General features: G+C 40.1%; 1 protein-coding gene across 5 annotated transcripts in view; it reads left to right on the top strand.

The window, feature by feature from the left end:
* TAFA5 (TAFA chemokine like family member 5) overlaps window positions 1-25670 on the top strand; it is a 594392-nt gene that overhangs the window by 327705 nt on the left and 241017 nt on the right. For all 5 annotated transcript variants that reach the window (XR_005592624.1, XR_005592625.1, XM_039519835.1 and 2 more), the window contains exon 2: window positions 11915-12064. Coding sequence is in view for 3 of the 5 variants with exons in the window: in XM_039519835.1 (XP_039375769.1) it covers window positions 11915-12064 (150 nt within the window). In the remaining 2 variants the exon portion in view is untranslated. The remainder of the gene's footprint in view (window positions 1-11914; window positions 12065-25670) is intronic.

The raw sequence follows: 25670 nt of genomic DNA, 5'->3' as shown, positions 1-25670 counted from the left end.
TTACCCAGTATACTGAAATTTTGATCACAGCCAATATTCTGTCATAAAATCTGAAAGAGCTATAGGTTAGGTGAAAATAGGAGACACAAAATGTTGCCAACTCAGGACACAATCCTGTGGATCTTTTGCTTGTAGGGTTCCCATTGAAGTCAATGGGAGTTTTCCATAGAGGGTAGATTAGGGCCTTACATAGTGCTATTTTTCATAGGGTTCGATTAAAGGATTCATAGTATCAGGCTTAAATTGGGGTTTTCAAAGAATATGGTGACTGATTCATTCTTCGTTGCTAGTATGAAGGGGACTTCACAAGTTGCTTATTTCTAAATGTTCTATAGAAGTTTGTTCTGAAGTATCTTCGGTTTCAGAGTCATACAGTACAACCCATAATTTTTTTTTATTTTTTTATATATATAGTCTCGTTACAAGACGTGACACTACTTCATGCCGTGGGTAGCATCTTTCTCAATGGTAAGCATATTTCTTCAAATAGCCGAGCAAACGAATGAGTCTTCATTTTAGTTCCTTTGTTACTAAGGAGCTTGGTCTGAACAGTATTATGTATTAGGTATTTGTGAGGAAATTGATAGCACAGTTTAAGTTTTAATTGGGTACCAAAAATGATTAGTACATTTAAAGATGGCCTTCATTAGACAGGGAATAATTAAAAAATAAAAATGTGAATTTAAACTTTTAAACACAATGTCATGAATTTAATGACTTCTTAAAATTATTTTCACTAACATAAATGGATAACTTGAAGTCTTGCTTCTTTCATACCTATGGTTGATACTTTTTTTTGTTTGCTTCTATCTTACAGTTGTATGGTTGAGTGGATTTGTGCCATTTATCTCTTCTACTATAGACTGCAAAGACTTTTAGTTTTTCAAGTATCAGAGGGGTAGCCGTGTTAGTCTGGATCTGTAAAAGCAACAGAGAATCCTGTGGCACCTTATAGACTAACAGACGTTTTGCAGCATGAGCTTTCGTGGGTGAATACCCACTTCTTCGGATGCAAGTTTTAGTTTTTCAGTTTTAGTTTTTAACTTTCGGATGCAAGTTTTAGTTTTTCAGTAACTTGAGACTAATTTTAATTGTGGGGTGAGTTTATATAGTCTTGTTTCTTAATGTAGAAACACATTCTTATTTAGTGAACATTACAGAGTCAATGGGAGTGGTGAGTATGCAAAGATTGGGCTCTTTGAACAGAAAGAAGAGAAATGCTTTGGTGAACAGACTGAAAAGTGAAACAGACTGATGCTGAGCACAGATTTTTACTGCAAACCCTTGTGCACCAACCTGTATTATCCTACCTCCTGAGTGCTCAAAAAGGGGTTTGGATTTCTGTGACTAGACACTGGCCCTCCACTGGAGCCCCTTTTTGGTGCTAAGGGGCTAGAGCACTGCGCTAATGGCTGCCCTCCGTGGCTGGCATTGAGTCAGATATGTTGGCTGTATGCCACTGCTTCTAACATCCCAAGTACCGGGGCTGTGCCAGTGCATAAGGAGGCATGACTGGAGTGCAGTACATTCTATTGAACTCTGTTGAGGATCTTACAAGCCAGTGCAACTTAGAGCAATCTAGAGGCCTATATGTTTCTTTAATGACTAAACTGTGTCCTCCTCCTATGCTCAAGGCCACCAGAACAAAGGTAGCTTAAAGTTACCTTTGCCCGTCACCTTCTGAGTGATGCTGAGCACAGCTCCGGTGCAGCTGGGGATCTCTCCCTCTGAATGGCAGAATAGAAATGAGGCAACAAAGATCAAGATCTGTTTTGATTTTCACTGTGCATCTATTTCACATTTTTGCTTTGAACAGGAAGGATAAAAATGACCAAAGCAGCAGCAAAGCTTGCCCAGACATAGCAGCAGTCTCTGAATGCCAGCAAAATAGCTGAGTTATATAGCCAGAATGCTTGCACCTCTGTGTGACTCTTGTGTGTAAAGCGTCTTCCCGTGTGCACACAATCCTTTGAAAGGGAAGATAGTTAAGCCATCACTCAAACACTCGAACAGTCAGTTAAAATCACCCCATGTTAATGCAAACATATCTGGGGTTCCATGGCTTGATGAAAAGGGGTCCCTTTTTAATTTATTACATTTTAAATGAATTTTTCCCTTTGAGCCAATGTGGTACTGATTGTTTATGAACAGGAAACTTTAGATCTCTACTAATTGAGTTTCCTTTACATGGTTCAATGTATGTTGTTTCTTTTCAGAAATGGCAGGAGGGCCAACAGGAGGGCCTCTGCTGAAGGCCATGCCATCTGTTTGAAGGCATTATTCCTCCATAGTGCCTCTGGTTCTCACCAGCTGCTGGGGTACTAGTAAGGGTACATTTACACTGTAAGTGGGAGGTGTAATTCCTGGCTTGGGTAGGAGTACACACGCTAACTCTGCTCAAAGCTAGTGCACTAAAAATAGCACAGTGGTCACTGTGGCATGGGCAGTGTCTTAAGTCAGTGGCGCTCAACGTTTTCAAACTACTGTACCCCTTTCAGTAGTCTGATTTGTCTTGAATACCCCAAAATTTCACTTTACTTAAAAATTACTTGCTTATAAAATTGGACCTAAAAATACAAAAGTGTCACAGCACACTATGACTGAAAAATTGCTGACTTTCTAATTTTTACCATATAATTATCAAATGAATCAATTGGAATATAAATATTGTACTTACATTTCAGTGTATAGTATACAGAGCAGTATAAACAAATCATTGTACAAAATTTTAGCTTGTACTTACTTAGCTAGTGCTTTTTATGTAGCCTGTTGTAAAACTAGGCAAATATCTAGATGAGTTTATATACCCCCTGGAAGACCTCTGCGTACCCCCGGGGGTACACGTACACCTGGTTGAGAACCACAGGCTTAAGTTAGCCACCTGAATATGTTCCTAGGATCTCGGACAGGGTTATACTTGGGTAGCTAGCTTGAGCCATAACCTGTGCCATGGGGGCCAGGCTTCTACTTTTTGGGGTATGTCTATACTACAATTAGACACCTGTGGCTGGCCAACACCGGCTGGCTTGGGCTTGTGGGGCTCAGGCTAAGAGGCTGTTTAATTGCAGTGTAGATGTTCGGGACCCTCCCCCCCCTCAGGGTCCTGGTGTCCAGGCTCCCAACGGCGCACAGACATTTATTTTGCAATTTAACCGCCCCTTAACCTGAGCCCATGAGTCTTAGTCAGCTGGCATTAGCCAGACATGGGTTTTTAATTGCAGTATAGACATACCCTTAGTGCCCTCGCTTGAGCAGAGCTAGTGTGTGTACATCTACCCAAGCCGAAAGTCAAACTTTCCAGTTGCAGTGTAGACATACACCCTGGTGGCACTGTGCTTTCAGGGGTTTCCTTGTCAGCTGCTAATCTAGAACCTGTCCCTAACTGGGAGTGTTTCAGATCACAAAGTCTTGAAGCCGATAGGATTAATTTAGACAGAAACTCTCCACGCAGTGAGTGGGGCAGGCAGGAAATAATGACACACAGAGTAGCCAATTTCTCTGGCTTCACCTCCTAGAATTCACTATCTTACTACCCAATGAATCCCAGATTTGGGGAGAAATGGAGTGGGAAGCCGTGTTTTAGTTATACCTCATAATAAATGTGTTTATTTGAAGACATTACTTATTAGATTTGTTAGGGGTAGCACTGTGGATGATTTAGTGTGGCCACATTCTTGCTACTGCAACAGCTACAAAAAAAATCAGGTCATTTGAATTTTTGTTGCATTCTTAGTTATTAGTTAGACCACGGTAACTTACCAAGACAAAACACTATTAGGCAGCAATTGTTTTCAACTGCACAGTTTAGCCTTCTGATTTCCCCATTTTCCAGAGCAGTGTTATGGACACTGAGTGATTACACAGCTCTTCCTGGGTAGGATATAACTTTCTACCTCACTGATGATAATCAGAAATCTAGTGTTACTGTTTTTTCAGGCCTTTACATGAAAAATTTAATGAAATAAAAATTCTGTCCTATTGAATTTTTCTTTTCCCATGTGATCACTACTGGATCAGAACAGTTTAATCTCATTACTGTTGTAGATCCAAGAACATTGCAACATTTACTTAGTACGAAGGGCCTTCACATGACCTTTTAGAGTCTGTGTTGTGTGTCCGTATAGTTTGTTTACAATATTAGAATGGCAGTCGCTTTCCAGAGTGAAAAGGAGGATGGCTCTGACAGGTTAAAATCTACTTTCACTTCTGCTGTTTTATAATATCTATTATGGATAGTTGACTTTATGTGCACGTTCCCGCAAACCAGTTTCATATTCCCTGCAGTGACATCTCCTGAAGACAGCAGACTTGTTCCTTCACAACATGCTCCTGCTGGGTTCAACAATGTTACTAGATGTTCAGGAAAATTAACGCTTCTTGCTCTCCACCTTTCCCCAGAGGAAAAGCCTCACCTTTATGAAAGAACCTTTTGTTCTTCTCTTGTGGCTATTTGCTTTGTAAACAAGATGGATTTGTTTTAATATGTACAGAGTAATAAAGATAGGTGAACGGGATAGTTAATGCTGTTTCTCATAGTTTTTAAAAGGATAACATATGGTTGGCCAAATCCTCAATTGATATATCAACATAGATATGTTAAAGCCTGGATTCCTGCATTTGTTTTCTTTTTGGTACTGATAGAGGTCTTGGGAACAGACTAATTGAAATCTAGCATCAACATTTTGTGCTTCCCTTCTCTAGATTCTTCTTCATAGCAGCTTTGTGCAGATATTTGGAACCCATAGTGTTTTGCATGGATGCAGTATTTCTGTAACGAAAAGAACCCAGGTATTCCCTATTGCTTGTGTTTATTGCTGACAGCAGTGGTTACATGACTTCCACATTTAGAGGGACGTTTTAGACTCACTATCTAAACAGAATTAAGGGAACTTAAAAAGAACAATTACTTGAGGAATCGTCACTGAGGGAAATTTAAAGAAACTGTACATTATTCTGCAGACTGTTTTCCTTAATATTCATAAGATTTATGTGAGGGCAGGTAGGGCAAATCATATCTGGTGTTCTGCAGAGAGAAGCCCTTTGCCCCTGAGTAGACTCACAAAAGAAGCAGCTATAATTTGCCTGATAGTAATTGGGAGTGCAGGGTGTTGCCAATACTTGGCCTGTCCTAATCCACTCATCAGGAAATGCTGGTGTGGGAGACCTAGTTACATGTTCCTTACAAACATAAATAGTTGCACTGCTTTTGGATATGCATCACTCAGATGAATCTGACTCATGGCAACATACCACCAATCAGAAACACTTATCCTGTGTACTCTGGTGGCTTTATCACATGGACAGTTATTATGCCTCTGTCCTCTGCCATGATGGTGAACAAGTTTCTTCCTCAACACAGTATTCCAAACTGTTACTTTTCCCTTCACAGAGAATATAATGTACTGCCAAATGTGTTAATTTGGACATGTGACTGTGCAGGTGTCTGAGAATTTACACTGCTATGCCCTGCATTTGTTCACCATTGTGAATCACTTTTGGAAATGATGTACTGCACAGGAAGCAAATTGAAAACGGTAAACATCATAATGTATGCAATGTTTCTACGTTCCTTGTGCATTCATGTCTTGATTTTTGAGCCTCTCCTGGCTGTGAGCTCATTTTTGGCATCAGCAAAAGTTCAGGCTGTGGAATGGCTGCAGAATCAGGTCTTTTGACCTGAAGTTTTTGGTGGAGATGCTATCTGCATTTATTTTCCTTTTAATTGTGTTTTTGAAGGCAGTGAACAGAGGACAATACAATATATATTTATACAAAAATAAATAGAGTTGAGTTTCAAAGCTGTGGCACTAAGCAAATAATGTAAACTGGCAACACCATGTTCAGTGTTAGCATAATATTACACTTACTTTAAAAATAATTCCACAAGAGGATAAACAAATGTATTGAATGAATATTGAAGGCCTATTACACTATAGACTTTGCCTATACAATTACCCAGCTGTGGAGGATCATTCCTTTAATTAAAATTGCTTATTTCAGAATGAAAAGGATGACTTTTTTTTCCCTATCCACCTAGCATCCATACTGCTTATATGTGTGAAGTGGTTAAGAAGTATTAGTCTGAAAATGACAACAAGATTAGTTGTTACTTTAGGGACATACTGTACTGTTTCATGGCTGCATTATTTTGAAAATATTTCAATCAGACTCTTAAAAAGAGCAGACCATCAGATTTTTCACGTGTTAATTCATAATATGTACTTATGAATCATAGAAGGCTTTTAGCTGAAAAACTTTTTAATGTAGGCACTGCAAAATATGGGCCAAATTATGCTCTTTTACACTAGTGTAAATCCAGAATAATGCTGTTGAAGTTGGAGTTACTCCAGTTTTACACTGATGTAAATGAAAGCAGAATTTGGCTCTGTAGATGTAACTCAACAAAGATCATACAGAAGATTCTGCAAGAGTCCAGAAATTCCCCAAAACTGAGTCACAGGCATCCAATGCTTTTTAGCTCATGGCACCTCTGCAGGATAAATTTGTAATGAAGGAATTATCCAAAATAATTCCTTTTTCTTTCAGTAACAGTGACAGATTAATCCTTAGGTTCTTTGATCATCAGCACAGTCATACCCAGTAGGAAACAGTTAAAGACATTTAAAGAGAGTTGCTGTCCTAGAGTAGTATGCCTGAAGAATCCCAGTTTGCACTGCTTTACCTAAACAATTTATATGTTTTAATAAAATATTTGGGTTCTAGATGATCCTCAATGACAGACTGAACATCTTTGAGACAAATGCTTTCAGTATCAGATATTTTAGTGATGGAAAAGGGATTTAGTTCATTTTAATGTGTATGTTTCTTGAGAAATTGGAATGCATTTGTAGCATAAATTAGGTTTGAAATTGTACTCTCAGTTGAGAGCTATCTTGAAATAATTCTGTTTCAGTGAATGTCCTTTTCCTAGATTCAGTTATAGAGTATGAACCAAATTCTGCTCTGTGACAGTAATTATAAAGTTGTTTCACTGACTTCTCAATTGCACCAATGTAAATTTGGAGTTACGCTGAATTTACACTGTTGTAATGCTGAGAATAGAATTTGTTACTCTAGGTTAAATTAATTCCCTTCAATTGCCTAGTGCTATTGTTTTCAATTGTATTTTAAAATAAAAGCTTAAAGGGCTCTGTCCAAAAGTAGACATTTTAAATGCAATCATACTGTTCAGGTCATTCTCAAGGAAAGACATATTATTCTGGAATATTTCATTGCAAGAAGGAAATATGGAATTAATATTTTCAGTCTTTCCCTAAAACATTGTCATTTCTCTTCTAAGCAAAATATGTATAAACTAATTGGACACTTACGGGTTAATATCTCTTGCAAATCCTGAGAAATGCTAATCCACTTAAACTCCCACTTATTTCAGTGGGTGCTCAGCATCACTCAGGATTTAGCTGTCAAGAAGACTTCAGTATTTCAATAACTGCGGAATTTATTACGATGATCTGATTTGAAACAACTGCTGGCATTGTGTTCAATCACAAACAGAGCCTGAATCTAGCCGAGATTTTTAATAACATCTACCTTTATGCATTTTGAACTAAAAAGAGCTTGTGTTGCTAGGCATCAAATTGGTGGTGCATGGAAAATTATTCAGTGAAACTGCAATATAAGCCTGCATGTGCAATTCAGAATTAAAGTTCCTGGATGAATATGGAAGCTAAAACCATTAGTAAAACCATCCCTTTACATCAGGTTCTGTTTGTATCGTATTAGAAGATGGAGAAGGTGGTGTCTCCATCTGAATTTCTATGTTAGGGGAAAAATGAAGTCTTCTGCTTTACAATGTGTGTAAGAGAGAAATTCATAACTATATCACATTTGTTATAATCACAACAGATTTTCTTTTAAATGGATTATTTTATTCTGTGGGAGAGAACAGAAATTTTATTTCCTACCAAGAACTAACATTAAATAGATCATCATGCAGACCCTCCTTCATGAGCAATTACTGTACTGCATGTTGGGGATGTGGTAAGAAGGACATCAAACATCTTACAAAAGTTGTCTCTTTCTCATATGACATGCAGTTTAATTTTCAAGGCTCTTTGGAATACATGTCTGTCTTGATGAGATTGCAAACCAGTATGCCTAAAAATAACCTGGGAAGAAATCTTTGTTTCATTAGCAAACTGGCATTTGATTTTATTTTTTCAAGAATATAGACTCTATTTTAAGACACGTGTTAGGATTTGATTGTTTCACCTGGAGCCTCGTTTTTCCTCCCTGCTATGCAGCTTGTATGCACGTATTCACAGAACTGTCAATGATCTTGATAGGATTCTCACACGGAACAGTTGCAGAATTGAACAATAAACATTATTTTTCTCTCTTTAAAAAAAAGGTGTTGAGTGCCCACAATTCCCATTGACTAAAGAAAGTTGTGGGTATTTATGATTTCTGTGGCCCCAAATTATAAATACTAATTACAGAAGTACTACTATTTTTTTTTAGATTTGTATCAGCTTTGGATTTTGATATCTGTATTTCTAGCTCAGAAATGGGTCCAAAGGGAGAACTGATTCACTGAATGAGCTGGTTTATTGAAAGCCACTACTCCCATTTATCGTAATCTGTGCTTAGTCTAGAAAACCAGGTAGCCATCTGCACCTTGCTAGGAAACTTGTCCCTTTCCTTCCATATGAGGCTTTTGCCACAGTGATTCATACAGTCATCCCCCAGGCTGGATTACTGTACTTACTGCATTTTGGACTGACGGTAGCAAGCATGGAGAAACTCCAGCTTGTCCAGAATACTGCAGCCCACCTCCTGAGTGGTAAGAGCCACTGTGAGCTCATCACCTCTGTGCTTCTATCCCTCCATTGGTTTCCATTCTATTTCTGTTACTACTCCACGGTCTCATTTAAATTAATCAAGGGTCAAGATCTAGCCCAGGGGTGAGCAAACTTTTTGGGCTGAGGGCCACATCTGGGTGGGGAAATTGTATGCAGGGCCGGTGTGGGAGGGGGTGTGGGAGGGGGTGCGGTGTGCAGGAAGGGGCTCAGGTCAAAGGATTGGGACAGAGGAGGGGTGTGGGGCATATGAGGGGGCTCAGGGCAAGGGGTTGGGGTGCAGGAGGGGTGCGGAGTTCAGGAGGGGGCTCAGGGCAGGGGTTTGGAGTGAAGGAGGGATACAGGGTGCGTCGGGGCTCAGGGCAGGGGTTGAGATGCACAGGGGTGCAGGGTGTAGCAGGGAGCTCAGGGCAGGGGGTTGGGTACAGGAGGGGTTCAGGGTGTACGAGGGGGCTCAGGGTAGGGAGTTGGGGTGCATGAGGGGTGCGTGAGGTGCAGGCATGGGGCTTGGGGCAGGGTGCAGGAGGGGTTTGGGCTCCGGCCCTCACCGCTTACCTAAAGCAGCTCTGGGGTGGCAACAGCATGCATCGGGGCCAGGGCAGGCTCCCTGCATGCCTGCCCTGTCCCCGGCTCCCTGCCGCTCCAGGAAGCGCTGCAGCCCCTGGGGGAGAGGGGGCAGAGGGCTCTGTGTGTGCTGCCCTTGCCGCGCCTCCAGGTACCTGCCCCGAAGCTCCCATTGGCCATGATTCCCCGTTCCCGGCCAATGGGAGCTGTGGGGGGCGGTGTTTGAAAGCGAGGGCAATGCACGGAGCCCACTGCCCCCCCCCACCCCGCCAGGGGCCACAGGTACTTGGTGCCAGCCGCTTCTGAGTGTGGCGCAGGGCCTACAACACCACTGGGGGCAATCCCGAAGGCCGGATCCAAAGCCTTGAGGAGCTGGATCCGGTCCGCAGGCCGTAGTTTGCCCACCTCTGATCTAGCCACATCAATGACTGCATCTCCACATGACTCATTACTGTATTTACATTCCTTTGGGACAATGCAGCTCCCAAAGTGCAGGACAAGATGTATGAGAGATGTGGAAAATCTTTCTTTCTTTCTTTCTTTCTTACTCCTTCAATTTAAGGGGTATCAACTTTGGAATAATTTTCCAAGGGAGGTCAGACAAATACAGAGTCTGGGCAAGCTGCAAAGTCCTCCTCTTCTGAAAAGCTTCCCCACCATAACCAGATTAATGGGAGAAAGGAGGAAGAGAGGAGAAGCAAACAAATAAAATAAAAAATCAATAGTCCCTGCTTAAGATAAACACATCTTAACCAGGGAAGGCAGAAGAGAAGAAGGTTCATGACGTTTTCTAAAAATCTCACTGTGCAAATCTAATTTAACTAGTAGGCACTAGATAACATGGTGATAGGTGCTTTGGAAAACCTTTAGATAGATTAATATAGATATGTAAATATGTGTAGTAGTCTGTAGAAAGCTGTGCTCCTGATTCATCACTGTGTTATTTCAGTTTTACCCTGGTATAATTCACTGATATAATGGAGTTTAACCAACATAAAAGTAGATCCACTCATTGTTGAATCAATCCCAGTGGCTGGATGAGACCCATCAATATTTTGCTCCTCTGATAATTTCAAAAATCTTGTTCACGTTTCCCAGGGGGAGTGGTCATGAAACAGAAGCCGAGAAACATTAAGGATGAGAAACTACTAAAACGGCAATATTATTTTAATCATTTAGACTTTACTTCATTTGAATTTACCTTTGTTTTTAGGTAGCTTTTTGTGAAATAAGAGGGTTTATTTTTATGGGACTATGGTAGTAAATGATCAGATATCACAGTCTTTAACTGCTTGCTCAAATGTGCACCTTACATCAGAAGACCCACCTGACAAGAAACATTAAAGTTTTCAATAGACCTGAAACCATTTACTAGAAATATTGTTGAAATTGCACAGCCCGGTTTGTCATCTCTAGATTGGCATTTATTCCATCTCAAGTATTCTGAGAACTAGATGTAGTTAGCTTATGAATTTCAGACACATTTTTGCACATGTTCACATAAATGGTTGTAATTGATTGCATGCAAGTACAAGACCAAATAAAAGTACTATCTTGCACTGTAACATAAAATCTAGAAGAGATAAATAATACACCTGCCCGGTAAAAAGTGATAGTCTGTTTTTCTACCTTATTAACCACTGTATTATCAATAATATATCTGTCTTGCTTGCAAAAGTTAACATTTGCCTTTACTAGTGTCATGTTATCAACATCTTCAAAAGGAATGTGACATTTCAAACTTTCAAGATTCACTTTTGGCACAACTTCCACCAAAAACATTTTCTATTACTTTCTCTATCTATCCTAGAGCATGTATGAAATCCAGAATCAAACTGAATGGGCTTTCTTAGTATCTTTGGAGAAAACAGCATAGATCAGAGGAACTTATACATATATGCTTGGCTATTAAATAGTGTCATCTTGATGTGGTTTGCAAGTTGATGGCATGATTAGTGTATACAAGGATCACAGGCTAATATCTAATAGGAAATATGTATGTAAGTGCTTTTGTATTTTAGTGTGATGGGATGGAAGCTAAATTAAGGGATTGAAAAATCTGCTCAAACTCAAATACTTTGTTATAAAACTGGATTTTCAAAGAAAAAAATCCTGTAATTCAGATTTACGTTCATGGAAAGGGCACCGTTTGCAGACATTTTCTGAAATTTGCCTTTGGTATTTTCAAACATTTGTTTTCCACACGTATAGACAGTGCCACATTTAATTTCATTGCTGCAAAAATGGATTGTTCCTTTACACCAACTAACATAAAAGTAATCTGTTTGACCCTAGCTTTTCTGCTTTTATAGAACAATAACCATTTTCTGACAGAACCAGTTTGCAAGGTTTTCACATGTCTACCACAAAGAAAAATTGTATGGCATCTCAGTTTTATTATATCCATCAGCTGGCTTCCCATTTGTTGTGGAGTGTCTGCCGTGACATTGGGCCATGACTCTATTCAGCTGTAATAGATTGCCTGTAGTGCATTCAGTGACTCTGGTACCTGTTGCTGGTTCTTTTTCCAGGTCAACTGGCTGCAGGTACATGTGAGATTGTTACTTTGGACAGAGATAGCAGCCAGCCCCGAAGGACTATAGCCCGACAAACAGCTCGCTGTGCATGTAAAAAAGGACAGATTGCCGGTACAACAAGAGCAAGGCCAGCCTGCGTGGATGGTAAGAGGCAAAGATCCATTCAATCAGTATCTTCCAGCACAAAAGTCATCACGTTAATTGTTTATCCAAATAAAAAAGGTTATATGTATCTGACATTATTATATGTGTGAGCTAACCAACTAATTGGTTAGTTTTGTGATGATATGGTCGAAATCCTCAAAACCAAGAATTACTCATTAATAGCATATTTTTTTTCCAAAGGGCAGTAAATCAGTACTATTTTTCTTCTTTAGCATCTTCATTTCTGATTTAGTTTGGTAATGCAGGTGAGATGTTAACAGAATTGGACTAATATATTCTGTATTTTAATTTGAATGATGCTGAAACCCATGAGCTCTCTAGAATTTTTGTTTGTTTGTTTAAGTTCTTTGTGAAACCAAAAATGCACTTACTCTAATCTAGACTCAAAGGTTTAATAATACCACTGAGGCTAAAGTGACCACTTCTGCATGAAAGTTATTGTTCTTGAAAAAAAGCATTAGTGATGTTATTGGAAAAGAAAATATGTATGTACCTTACCTGCATAGTATTTCTTCTTTCATTAAAATGATCATTATATATGATTCACTGCAGATGCAGTAGCTGAGTAGAGCCTGCAGCCTGCAAAAATGCTGAGGTAGAGGGAGGTATGAAAATATTTCACTTTGAAATCATTTTGTGAAGCAAATGAACTGCTATGTTACAGCTAAGTAAAACATTAGAAGTGGTGCAGTCTTCATTGTAAGCTTGCTGAGGTAACCTTCTTAGAAAGCATTCATATTGCAATTAGAAGAAATAAAATATGTTAAGTATATGTTAAAAATAGTTGATGTAAAATGGCATATTTTGATCTAGACTCTGTTAAGAACAACAAAAGAAAGATGCTTCTAAATGGAGACAATAAAGATTGCCTTTGAAAAATGACTCACATACCAGCTTGAGTCCTTAAATAAAAATGTTGCATGCCATTACATCAGAATTTGATCTCACCCATTGACTGTCAAAGAAAACAACTCAATGAGGATTTCAGAGCTAAGCATGGAACATCATATACATTCTGTTTCCATAATTTGCTTTCACTATTGTTGGTACTCTGGAGATCAGTTCATTTTCTCGGTGATCTCCATCACGGATTGTGGGACTCCATCTCCAATAATTTTCTTCCTCCCTGTTTGCAGTAACATTATATGGTTTCATTGGGTACCTAAGGGACAAATTTTTAGTGGGCCACCTTATCTATTCATGCAAATTTTGCAAGCCCGTTTGTTAGTAAATTGGGTAATTCAACATTATGTGCAATTACCCAGTGTGATAGAAGGTAGGTTTTGTGAGGGCAAATATGGGTTTTGCATGAACAAACCAGATGCATTCATAAATTTTGCTAGGTCACATGTTAACTGGACTCAACTTTCAGACTGGTGGAGGTCCCATCTCCTTTTCATTTGATGAAAAGAAAAATGTCTCCACTTTTCTGTAGAATGGGTGGGAGGGGTTAATATGACTCTGGTTTTGCTGCCAACATCCTTGGTAATCATCTTTATACAACTAAAGGGAGTAGATTATTGCTAATAAATCAATTTATTCATGTCTGCATAACAATTATATCAGCAGAATTTTCAGAAGCCTTCATGATCCATCACTATCTTCAAGCACGCAGCATCTGACCTTCCAGTGATTTGCTGCACCATCCATTCATCTCCTCACTGATCATTCCCTAGTACGATGACCCTCCACCATTCTTTCCATACTTTCTCAAGGTTATTTCCTATGCCTAAAGTGACCAAAGTACGTAACTTTGCTTCTATTGGTTTTTGACATCAGGGTCTGCTTCTGTTCAATATTTTTGTTTTCTAATGTAGACATTCAGCTTTTTTTTTCTGTCCATGAAATACGCAAGAGTCTTTGCCAGCAGCACATTACAAAAGCTTCAATTTTCTTCTTGTCAGCAGCATTAACTTTATTCACATCCATAAATCTGTATGGAAAAAATTAGTCTTTTCACCAGTTGCCCCTTCTGAGACAGAATGTTTTTTCCACACTTTCTTAAGGGAGGCAATACCTGAGCAAGCCATCCCTTGTCTTTTCTGATTTTTTGAAACAGCTTCATTGATTGGCTATATGTGATCCCAGATATTAAATTCATCTGCTGCCTCTCTAGCTTGTCTGTTAATTATGATTTCTGCTTGCATCCTATTTCTGTTAGCTGAGTCAAAGTATGTGCATTTTGTTTTCTTCACATTCTGGAATAGTCCATATTCCTCACTAACTGTTTTTTACGGACTCCAACATTTGCATCATAGTTGTTACAAAGAGAGTAATATCATCAGCATTTGTCAGGTCAGTTGGATTTCCATTAGTGGACACCTAAGTTCATTCTACTTTGTCAAAACCTTCCAAGCCTTGTTTCATCATAAATTCTGTGTATATGTTAGAGGTTTGCAATAAAATACACTCTTGTGTCATAGACTTCCCACTGTTCGCACCATGACTGATGTTGGAGGAAGAGACTTGCAATGAGTTCATGCTTTGGACTCCCCATATCTGCCAATTTGGAATGCTCTAGACTCCCCATATCTGCCAATGTAGTACAAAGATGGCCATGTCAGAGAGAATCAAACACTTTTGAGTAGTCAGTGAAGCATGTGATCAGTAGGTGATTGTACTCTGCATTTTTCCAGTGATGTGACTAATATTCACCATTTGGTCACATATGCCTTGAAAACAGATTGTTGTGGTGGTAGTCCTGCTTCTATCCTTTGTTTCATACTATTCTGAATTATGCAGAGAAGAACTTTGCTCGCATGCATCACTTGGGTGATGTTATGATAGATACTACAACTGTCATATCTGCCTTCTTTGAGAAAGGCAGAAAAATTTCCTTCGTCCAGTCCTTCAGCCAATTTTTAGTCATCACTACAATTTTTCCACATAATTTCAGTATTGCGATTGCCGATCCCTTTTAACAATTCTGCAGGCATGTTATCTACCCCTGGTGATTTCCCAGTCTTCATTTTCATAATAGCACACACCACTTCCTTTCACAGGATTGATGGCTCTGGCTCCATACTCTCTTTTCTGTCATCCTATATTATGAGTGGCTCTGGTGAGACATACAGAGTAGCAAAATAATCTCTCCACCTGATTACTGTAGGAGGTTGGAAATTTTCAGACAGCCAAAGATGGTGTGTACATTCTGTAATCCCTCACATCTGAAATAAGTGGTGAAATCATCAGCTAAAAGCAAAAGCTACAAGCAGACTACTGTGACTATGGATTATTCTGCAGTTTGCACTTTCTTACAATTCCTGTAATTTCATAGACTTTAAGGCAAGAAGGGACCATCTTGATCACTTACTCTGACTTCCTGCATGTTTCATGCCACCAAACCTCAACCACCTACTCCTGTAATAAACCCATAACCTCTAGCTGAGTTAGTGAAGTCCTCAAATAATGATGTTAAGACTTCAAGTTACAGGGAGTCCACCATTTACACTAGTGTTAACCTGAAAGTGACCCATATCTCATACGGCAGAGGCAGGTGAAAACCCCCAGGGTCTTTGCCAGTCTGACCAGGGGGAAAATTCCTTCCTGACCCCAAATACGACAGTCAATCAGATCCAGACCTCATGCGCAAGACCCATCAGCCAGACATCTGGGAAAGAGTTCTCTGTAGTAACTCAGCGCCCTCCCCATCTGGTGTCCTATCACCAGCCATTGGTGATATTTACTGCTAGTAGTCACATATTGGCTACACACCATTGTAGGCACTCTCATCATACCATTCCCTCCATAAACTTATCAAGCTCAGCCTTGAAGCCAGTTAGGTTTTTTGCCTCCACAGCTCCTCTTGGAATGCTGTTCCTTTGTAGCTCTAATGGATTCGGTTGCATAGATTATCCTAAAAGGTATAAACTGGAAACTTTATGCCCTTTATTAAGTGCTGCACTTGCAACTACTTTTAAGATACATTTATTTCGGTTCCAGCATGTAGTTAAGAACATTGAACTTCCACAGGTGCTTTGAAATCAGGGTTCAAGTAGACTCATAACCTGCTAGAACAAGGTAACAAATTTTAAATAATTTATTGTAAAAGAAAGATAATATAGTTTCTACAATGCTCATTCAGACATGGTGTCATGAAAACAGAGAGACTGCCCCAGCACTATGAAACCAGATGGACACTGTCTGTCAACATAAGTATAATTTCCCCTTAAAGTAGAAAAATATGAAAGGTAATCCAAGCATTGTCTCCTGTCCATAGTCTCCTGCTTATGAATATATTTAATTCTGACAACTAATACCAATAAAATAAAAATAAAAAATGGTTCTGTGAGTTGGTGAGATGGCTCAGTCTCAAGAACACAAACAATTCTTGCTGCCCGGGCAGGTAGAGGTAGAATTTTCTAAAGGTGCTAGCATATTTAGTTTCTAGGAAAAGTATTGGGGAAGTTGCTATTGAATGCTTTTTGCTGGCCAGTTCAGAGAAGTAATCTTCACAGGGAGCTGTTCATCCTTCTGGTTTTCAGCAAAGTACCATTGTTTTAGGAATGTGACAACCAAACGTAAGGTAGGATATTAGGAGAACATCTGCAGTTATAGATTTTTTTATTAGTATTATTTTTTGTCCACTAGAGACTTCTGTTCATTCTTGATCACATAGTCATCAATGCCAAAATTAACAACAAACCCAGCTTTCTCACTAAGGACACACAACATGTCTTTTTGACACTTTTGTTACTAGAAAGTTTGGCCTTCATAGCTGATCTTGATTCATTTGCTTGACTCTTTGACTGTGAAATGTAATGTATTCACCACCCATTGCACCTCTTTGTGTCAGGGTGTGATGCTACAAGATGTCCTTGTCTTCGGTACCTCCTGCAGGCCATCTGCCTCTCACTGGGTCTTTTATGGCTTGGATTTGGTGCCAAGTCATATACAGTTTGGTCCTCTTCTGGGGTAACAAGGAGGTTGAAGAGAAAGTTCATAAACATCCCATCACAAAAAAGCCTCCCCTCCAAACCCCCACCCTTTGGGGTATTCCTCAGCCTGTCCTTTCAGATCAGTCTTCAACCCCACCTTAGGCTTAAGATTCCTTCCATTGGGCTTGGATGCCTCTTCCTTGGGGGCTGGTGGGGGAACCCATACCCTTCCTCAACTCTGTATTCTGATCCAGGGACACTCTGTTAAGCAGCTCAGTCTGCTTCTTCAGACATGCTCCTGTTTCCCTGGGTCCCTTCCTACCTGTAAGCCTCTTTGTGGTGCGGATCTACAGCTATGCTTTATACAGCCTCCCTTTGGTTCTTGGACCTCTGGGTTCTCCCTGGGTCCTCCAAGCTTTTGCTTCCTCTGCTGAACCATAGGCGCTGACTTTTATTTTTCCCCAGGGGTGCTCCACCACTCCTCCACTCTCTCCCATGAGGCTCCACCCTTGATCTTCCTCTTTCCTCCCCCAGGCCCCACCCACCTGACACGCGCTGCTCTCCATCCTCCCCCAAGCCCTTCCCACAGCCACCAAACAGCTGATTGGTAGCCCCACCAATCAGCTGTTTGGGCAGGGCCCTGCTGAACAGCTGAGAGTGGTGGTACTGAGCACCCAATATTTTTTTCCATGGGTGCTTCAGCCCAGAGTACCCATGGAGTTGGTGTCTATGTGCTCCTCCCCTCTTGGGCTTCACTGAAGTACTTTCACTAATCCTATTTCAGGGCTCCCTCCCTACAGGAGCCTGGCTTGCTCTCTATGAGTTTCTGTCTGCAGGAGAGTCCCATCTTCTCTTCAGTCTCTCTCCTACTGAGTTCTTTCAGGTTCCCTATAAGGCCCAGGTGCTTAATGATCCTTATCTAGCTCCACCCCCTCTGATCAGGAATCAATCAATCACAGCTGCACTAATTGGCTCTTAACCCCTTGTCTAACAGGTGATGGGAGTAAGCCCCATCACAATCTCCTACTCCAGAATGAAGATACTCTAATGGTAAGATTTTTTTGAATAAGAATATCATTTAGCTAATTTGCTGTGAACTAATGTCCTGATTCTCCCATTTTATACTCTGTGAGTAGTCCCATTGGTTTTACTGGGACTGCTTTGTGAGTATGAGTGTTAGAATTGTACCTCAGATCTTTAATAATTAGCACAAAACCCTTGACGATGAAGACTAAGCAAAAGCAGTAGTTAAGAAAACACTAGTTAGTACTACAAGAACCTCTGATAGAGGAGCACTCTTTGGCTTTGTGATGGGGTCTACAAACACAGCAGGAAGGGGTTAAGAACCCTTTATGCCTGCAAACAGCAAAACCAGCCTTCCCCTGCCCCCAACTGTGAGAAGTGTCAGTTATGGACAGACACCCCCCTCCCCAGCTGCTGCAGGGAATGAAGGCAGGCAGAACTGTAAAGAGAGACAGGAAGAGATGGGTTGAAAGAGCTTGGAACTTCAAGGCCAACAACTCCCTTCCAGACTGCCTCTAAAAAACTTAGAATTATATGGAGTACAAGGAAGGGAGCTGTAGCTGGAAGCCCTGTGGGCCGAGGGCTTTTTGACTTGTGTAAGTTTCTGAACGCTTATTTTTATTGATTTGATTTAAACAACTGCTGCCTGAGCCAAGGACCAACCCCAAATGCTCAAATTAAGACTTTGCACGAGGCAGTGTCCATCTCCGCTGACAGACTTCGGTATCAAATTTAGCAAAATGCATTCAGAGCACATTCTGGTAGTGGTATCAGACTACCATTTACTCATTGTTTTGTGTTGAATGTTATTCTAGAGTGTATTCTGTTATGCTATATATTTTCTGAAGGACTGAATTCTGATGTCAGTTATTTGGCAAGGAGAATAGGAAATTTAAGGGCTCTTATACTTCAAAAGTACTTGTACCAAGAGCAATCTCTACAAGTTCTGAGTTGATTACCAAAGTCAGTTCTGATTTCTACGGGTATATTAACCAGTGTCGTTTCCTAAGAAATGAAAGTGTGTGCTTCAGATCCTAGAAAACTGGAAGCAGCCTTTAATATAAACAGGCACAACTCTGCACTATGTCTCAGTACAGTATAAAGAACAAAGCTTTATGTTTAGATATTTGGCTAGCATGAGGAGCTCTGATTTACTCATTTCCAATCATTCTTCTCTAAATATGACAGACTACTAATGTAGCTTGAAAAAAGCCTCAGTGTTCTCTGTTTTCTAGCTTGAGTTGATGTGTATTACTTCTCTGCTGAAAGAGACAATGGTGTAACTGTATGTAATGGGTATGGTGTAATTTCATACCTATAACGTAGGAGTCATGGTGCTATAACTTAGTATCTGCCTCATCATTTTCTGTTTTTACCATTCTGGAGATCTGTAGACCCTCTTTTTAGATCAAATTCTGTAATGAAGTGTTTATTAGCATTGCTTTAACAGTATATGCCAATTCAATATAGCCATTTGGATTGTCAACAGAGTAACTTGTCTGTGTATGACTCAATCTTCAGCACCATTTTAAGTTGGAGGGTATAGGAGATTAACTAGAGGAAAGAGGTTGACTGGATATATATGTACAACATTGTAATGAATGTAGTTCTTGTTCTAAAAGCAATCTTGACCAGTACAGTCTTACTCAAATAATGCTGTGTATGTTTGCGGGTGCTCACTTGAGAGAGAAAAACCTACTCACGCACACATGTATGATTGTATTAGAATTCTTCCACAAGTGCGGTATCAATCTGGAGATGAAATTTGCAGTGCCCAGATTAGTAGTGAGTCATGTGAGATGCTATGATGGCTCTCTTATTGATGTACATTAATGTTTTCCTCTCTTCTCTTGGTGCTCCACTCAGTGATATGTAGTAATGACAGGTGTATTAATCAGGGACAGGGCTATTCTTCGTTTAAAGCAGATGTTCTGCCCAGTTGACATTCATACTGTGCAGCAATGAACTGTGCTCTAAGTGGGCAAAATAGTAGAAATACTTGGGGTATAGTTTTGCTGTTCACATTCATGTCCTAAAATACCAGTTTCAAGAAGGGACATAGGGATTCTCTGATATGAACCTGGGAATTACCATAATGAGTCAGACCTGTGGTCCACCTAGTCCAGTATTCTGTCTCCAGCATTGGCCAGTACCGCATGTCTCAGAAGAAGGTACAAGAATCTCCACAGTGAGCAAACGTGCAATGTCACCTTCTAGCCTCGATAGCAGGAGACTGGTTTAAGCTCTGAAGGATGAGGTTTTAGATCTTCTTCAAAAAAGCGTGTCATATGAGCTCAGCAAGAGACTACTAAAGTGTCAGGAGGCATTCTTCTTGGCTCAGCACTCCACAGACAGCAACTCCTAGCACTGAAATTCTGTGCCCTGGTCCACTACAATCTAACCCTGTGACTCTAAAGGCTTGTGTACACAAAAGGTTGCACTAGCTGGGTTGTGAATCTACCTCGCACTAACCTGATACAAATTAACTTTCCAGGTGCACCCTGCTGTGGAGCATTAAGAATTGATGATGATCTAATTCCGTTTCAAAGAGGACAATTGCCATAAGAGTTGGGCTGCCTTCTTGCTGTTGAATGCAGCTAAGAACATATCAAAATATCCCTGGTTTTAATTTAGAAGATGGATATTGTTAAGTCAATAATTGAAGTTAAGATTATGTATGTGTTTACATCCACAATATGATCTATTGCAATACGTTACAGTGCAGTACTGAAATATGATTCCAGTCTTGAAATCTTGTTTAAAAGAATGATCTTCTGCATGATACTGCTGCAGGGGTTCCCAAACTTGGTTTGCGGCTTGTTCAGGGTAAGCCCCTGGTAGACCACAAGACACTTCGTTTACCTGAGAGTCCGCAGGTACGGCTGCTTGCAGCTCCCAGTGGCCGTGGTTTGCCGTTTCCAGCCAATGGGAGCTGCAGGAAGCAGTGGCCCAGCCTGCACTGCTTCCCGCAGCTCCCATTGACCGGGAACGGCGAACTGCAGCCACTGAACACTCCAAGCAGCTGTATCTGCGGACGCTCAGGTAAACAAAGCGTCTCGTAGCCCGCCAGGGGCTTACCCTGAATAAGCCGCAAACCAAGTTTGGGAACCGCTGTTCTACTGTGTATTATTATTTTGACTACTTTAAACCAACTGAAAATAAAACACTAATATTTGGTATTTTGATACTTGCTTTCCTCTCTTTTTTCCTCCATTCCTATTAGATTTTTTCCTCCTACTTTTTAAAGAGCTCCTTGACATAATCTCCAGGTATAGACGTACTTTATGATAATTAAATACTAGTATCTTTTTGGCAATAATTATTTCTAATTGCATTATTCTCTACTGCATCTTTATGTGACACAAAGTTCATATATGATATTTAACATTCTTTTCAGTTGGCAGTGATTGATTTTGTTTAACACAGAAACTCAGGATCTCTGAGGAGGCTGTATTAGACTCATTTAATAAGTTCCTGCTCTTCTCTCCTCATTAGCTTTGAGGGCCGATAGGGAGATGTTGGGGTCAAAATTGATTACTAATTGACTCTTAACTTACCCACTGAAACAGAACTCTATTCAATACCTAAAGGGCTTCAGGCTTCTTAAGATATTCCAATTTGCACAACCAAACAGTATTGCAAATATTACAATCTCTAGAAATGTAATATGAGTCTTTCATGTTTAAGTTGCATACACTGTTATTGTTGTAGTGCAATCTAAGGTATGAAGTGTCTTATCATTGTAAATGCAGCACATGGAGTAAGTTTAGTTGCATTTATGCTAAGTAAATCCGATGCAAGCGAAACAAAAAAGCAGCATTGGATAGATTTGACACTAATAGGAGGTTGAATAAAAGTGAGTAGACAGGTGTTGGCTTGCTGGAACACAAACAGTGCTCTGTGTGATCATGCGGGAGATCTGGGTTTAGGAGGTGACCAGGACTATTTGGTTCTAGACAGGTTCTAGACAGATATTGCAGAGGTAACAGTGGTAGAAGGTCAACTGCCTATCCTGGAGACTAGTTAGAGAGTTAAACTGGTGGGAGCATGTTTTTAAAGCTGCTTGCCTTTTTTATCATGTGAGGTAGGTTGGCAAGAAGTTCTGAAAATGATTATATGAAACTGAGGAAAATTATGGGTGAGTTGGAAAAACTAGCTCTGCTCTAATGCTCTGCATGCTCTCTGAGCGCTGAAGGACAGTTGCACTATCTTTTTCTTCCTTTCATCAAAATACAGGTGGATCACGTTGGCCAGATTGGCACCTCCCAGAATTCAGTAGACATTGAGATCATTCTTTCCCCATACTGGAAGAGTATATTCTAACAACAGGTCTGCTATGTGGAGGCTAATGCAGTTTGGCAACCTGTGATTAGTAAGGATTTATCCTAGCTGAGCAGAGAATTTTACTTGGATGCCATGATACTTTTTTATTTTCAGTATGATGAGAGCCCAGATATCATGAAATACGTTCAAGACCAGCATTTCAGTTGTGGAGCTGAGAGAGATTCATTAGTTTGATCAAGGCTTCAATATTTCTACTGCTTTTCAAAGATGCAGTTTCACATAATGTTTAAAGCCTGATTCCAGGGGGTGATGAGCACCCTCAGCTCCCAGTGAAATAAATGAGAGTTGAAGGTTTTCGGCACCTCTTAGACTGTGCTCAGCACCTGGCAAGATCAGGCCGTTAACTTTTAAATTACCTAATACTAAGATTGTGTTATAGGCCATGTGGGAAAATAAAAGGAATATATATATATATAAGATGGGTTGAATAATGAGTGGTTTGAATATTTGCAGGTGTGTAGGCTGTCATAGATCATGCCATTTTAATTTCCCAAGAGCAATTTTCCATTTCTTCATCAGGCCACTTCTTCAGATGCATAGAATGGAACATTTAGTAAGGAGATACATCTACATACAGAACATGAAAAGGTGGAAGTAGTGATATCAACTCTAAGAGGCTAATTAATTAAGATGAGCTATTATCAGCAGGAAAAAGAAAACCTTTTGTAGTGATAATCAAGATGGTCCATTTCAGACAGTTGACAAGAGGATGGTCTTTACACAAAAGAATAAATGGACACAAATCTGACATCAGGAATCATAACATTCAAAAACCAGTAGGAGAGCAGTTCAATCTCCCTGGACACGCAATAAGAGACTTAAAAATGGCCATTCTTCAACAACAAAAACTTCAAAAACAGACTTCAGCAAGAAACTGCTGAGCTGGAATTAATTTGCAAACTTGACACCATCAAATTAGGCCTTAATAAAGACTGGGAGTGGCTGGGTCACTACAAAAAGTAATTTTCCCTCTGTTGATACTCACACCTTCTTGTCAACTGTTGTGAATGGGCCACATCCACCCTGACTGAATTGGCCTCGTTAGCACTGACCCCCACACTTGGTAAGGCAACTCCCATCTTTTCATGTGCTGTGTATTTATACCCGCCTAGTGTATTTTTAACTCCCTGCATCTGATGAAGTGGGTTATAGCCCAGAAAAAGCTTATGCCCAAATAAATTTGATAGCTTCTAAGGTGCCACAAAGCCCCCTCATGGTTTTTCCTGTGGTCATAGTCATTTCTCACTGGCATGCAGCCTCCTTTGACTTCAAACCTGGAAAAAGCTCATCCTTGTATGATAGGAAAGTTTTCAAATTGACAGTACAGGGACATATTTAGGAAAGCAGAATTTGGTTACCTGATTTGGTGGTTGGCCAGAAACCAGGAGGTAACACTTTCATTACCTCAAAAGTTAGTACCTTGCTTTTACATATCATTTGAAAGATGACACCTTGAGAAGCTCAGTGCCTCAATAGGAACATTAGTTCACTATTTACATAGTGCCACCAGCTTCACTTCCTTTATTTGCTGGATAGTCCTTAGCAATCACCTACAGAAGCTAATCCTGTCTTGGCTATGGGTTCGGTTAGGAATTTCAGTACAAGGTGCTATGAGCAGAAGCTATGTGGTATTGGACTGTGGACTAGTTTTCCAGGGAAATGGCTACAAGCCTCATCACTGAGGACATTTAAAAGTGAAATGGACAAAGGTTAGACAATCTATTCTGGGAAACAAAATCCTGCATTAGCAGAGGGATGTACCACATGACCTCACAGTTTTTCTACCTTTGATTTCTATGACTTGCTAATGCTAGTTGGGTTACAGTATTAACAGTCACGACAAAGTTGACTGGTGACTCTTTGGGGGGTGACAAAACTAGTTAGAAAGATGCAGTTACATTAAATATTTTTCATCCTTACCAAGTAGACTAACTAAGCATGACAAGAAAATCGCTTCAGTATGTGGAAGTGAATTGAGGGGGGCAAAGAATTATGGTTAGAAATAGCATCACTAGAGATACGTTACTAGAGCTTTATTTTTAACTTCTTTTATGTCTAGTGTGTGATGATGGATGATGTGTCAGAATAACCCTAAACAAACTCTAAAGCTGAGCGCTAAACAAATTACTGACAGCATTAGTAATGTCACTACATTTAGCATCCACAGTGGCAGCACAGTTATTGCTGTACATCTTCACTTTCCCCTGTCATGGTTCTCTGCACAGGGCTGACTCAGAAAAGATGTCCTTTTCGAAGGAGAACCCTGAAAAAGCTGCATTCTTAGGGCTGACTCAGAGGAGATAAGATGTCTCTCCCTAGAGATTGGGATGGCATCACAGTTGGACAAAGATGCTGTTACATTAACATAGATGTTTTCCATCCCTAAATAAACATCATGGTAAGGGCTCTTATTAATTCTCTGGCTCATTCAGTTTGAGTAGCATGTTTAGCAGAGGACTTGGTTGTCTGTGCTGTTGTCACATTCTGGTGTGCAATCCAGAGTAGTGAGGGGTTGTGTCACCACTTGCCCTGCAACTTTGGGTGCTTCATAATACTTTGCTGTTGTAGCTCCCGACGTGGGCTTCTCACAAACAGCCAGACAGAGTACAGATCACACCCGGAATATCTGTGTATAATTACAGCCCTGGTCCTTCAACTGACCTAGCAGCCTGTCAGCAACACATCAGCTACACTATGGCTTCCAGAAGCCTCAGTTACTACCTGCAGGTGATCCCAATATACTACCAGTCCTGAAATTTCTGCAAAATGTATTTTCTGCACTGTTCAGCCCTCTCCTGGGCAGTTCAGATCTTAGAGGTCCATTGTCCCTGTAAGAAATCAATATGCAACAGTTTATTAATTTAACTGAAGTTACCCAAACAGTTCAGTGAAAATGCAACACTGGATTTGTTTATGTTAAAAATAAGACAAGTTTATTTAATTACCAAGAGAGATTTTGAATACAAATATAAAGTATTAAAATTAGAAATGGTTACAAGAGAAATAAGATAAAGGACTTTCTAGTAAGTAAAACTTAACAAAGTAGACTTGGTTTGAAGTAAAATCCTTACCACATGTTCTCAGCAACATTGCTGATCTAATTTTCCAGTCAGGATCCCTCCCAAAGTCAAAGGCTGGTTCTTTTGTCTTCTTAGGTGAAAGAGAGAGAGAGAGAGAGAGAGAACCTGGGGTGCTGTTGCCCCTCACTTGTATAGTCCAGTCACCCTTTGAAATGCATTTTCCTGAAAGTTACCCCAAGATAAAGTTCCTTCCCACTGTGATGGTGGAGACATGGCATTTCATGGTAAAAGAGGTTCCATGTTGTTGTTTGCTAACATTCT

The sequence above is a fragment of the Mauremys reevesii genome, linkage group 1 (assembly GCF_016161935.1).
Source record: "Mauremys reevesii isolate NIE-2019 linkage group 1, ASM1616193v1, whole genome shotgun sequence".
Lineage (NCBI taxonomy): Eukaryota > Metazoa > Chordata > Testudines > Geoemydidae > Mauremys > Mauremys reevesii.
This window is presented reverse-complemented; position numbering and strand designations above follow the sequence as displayed.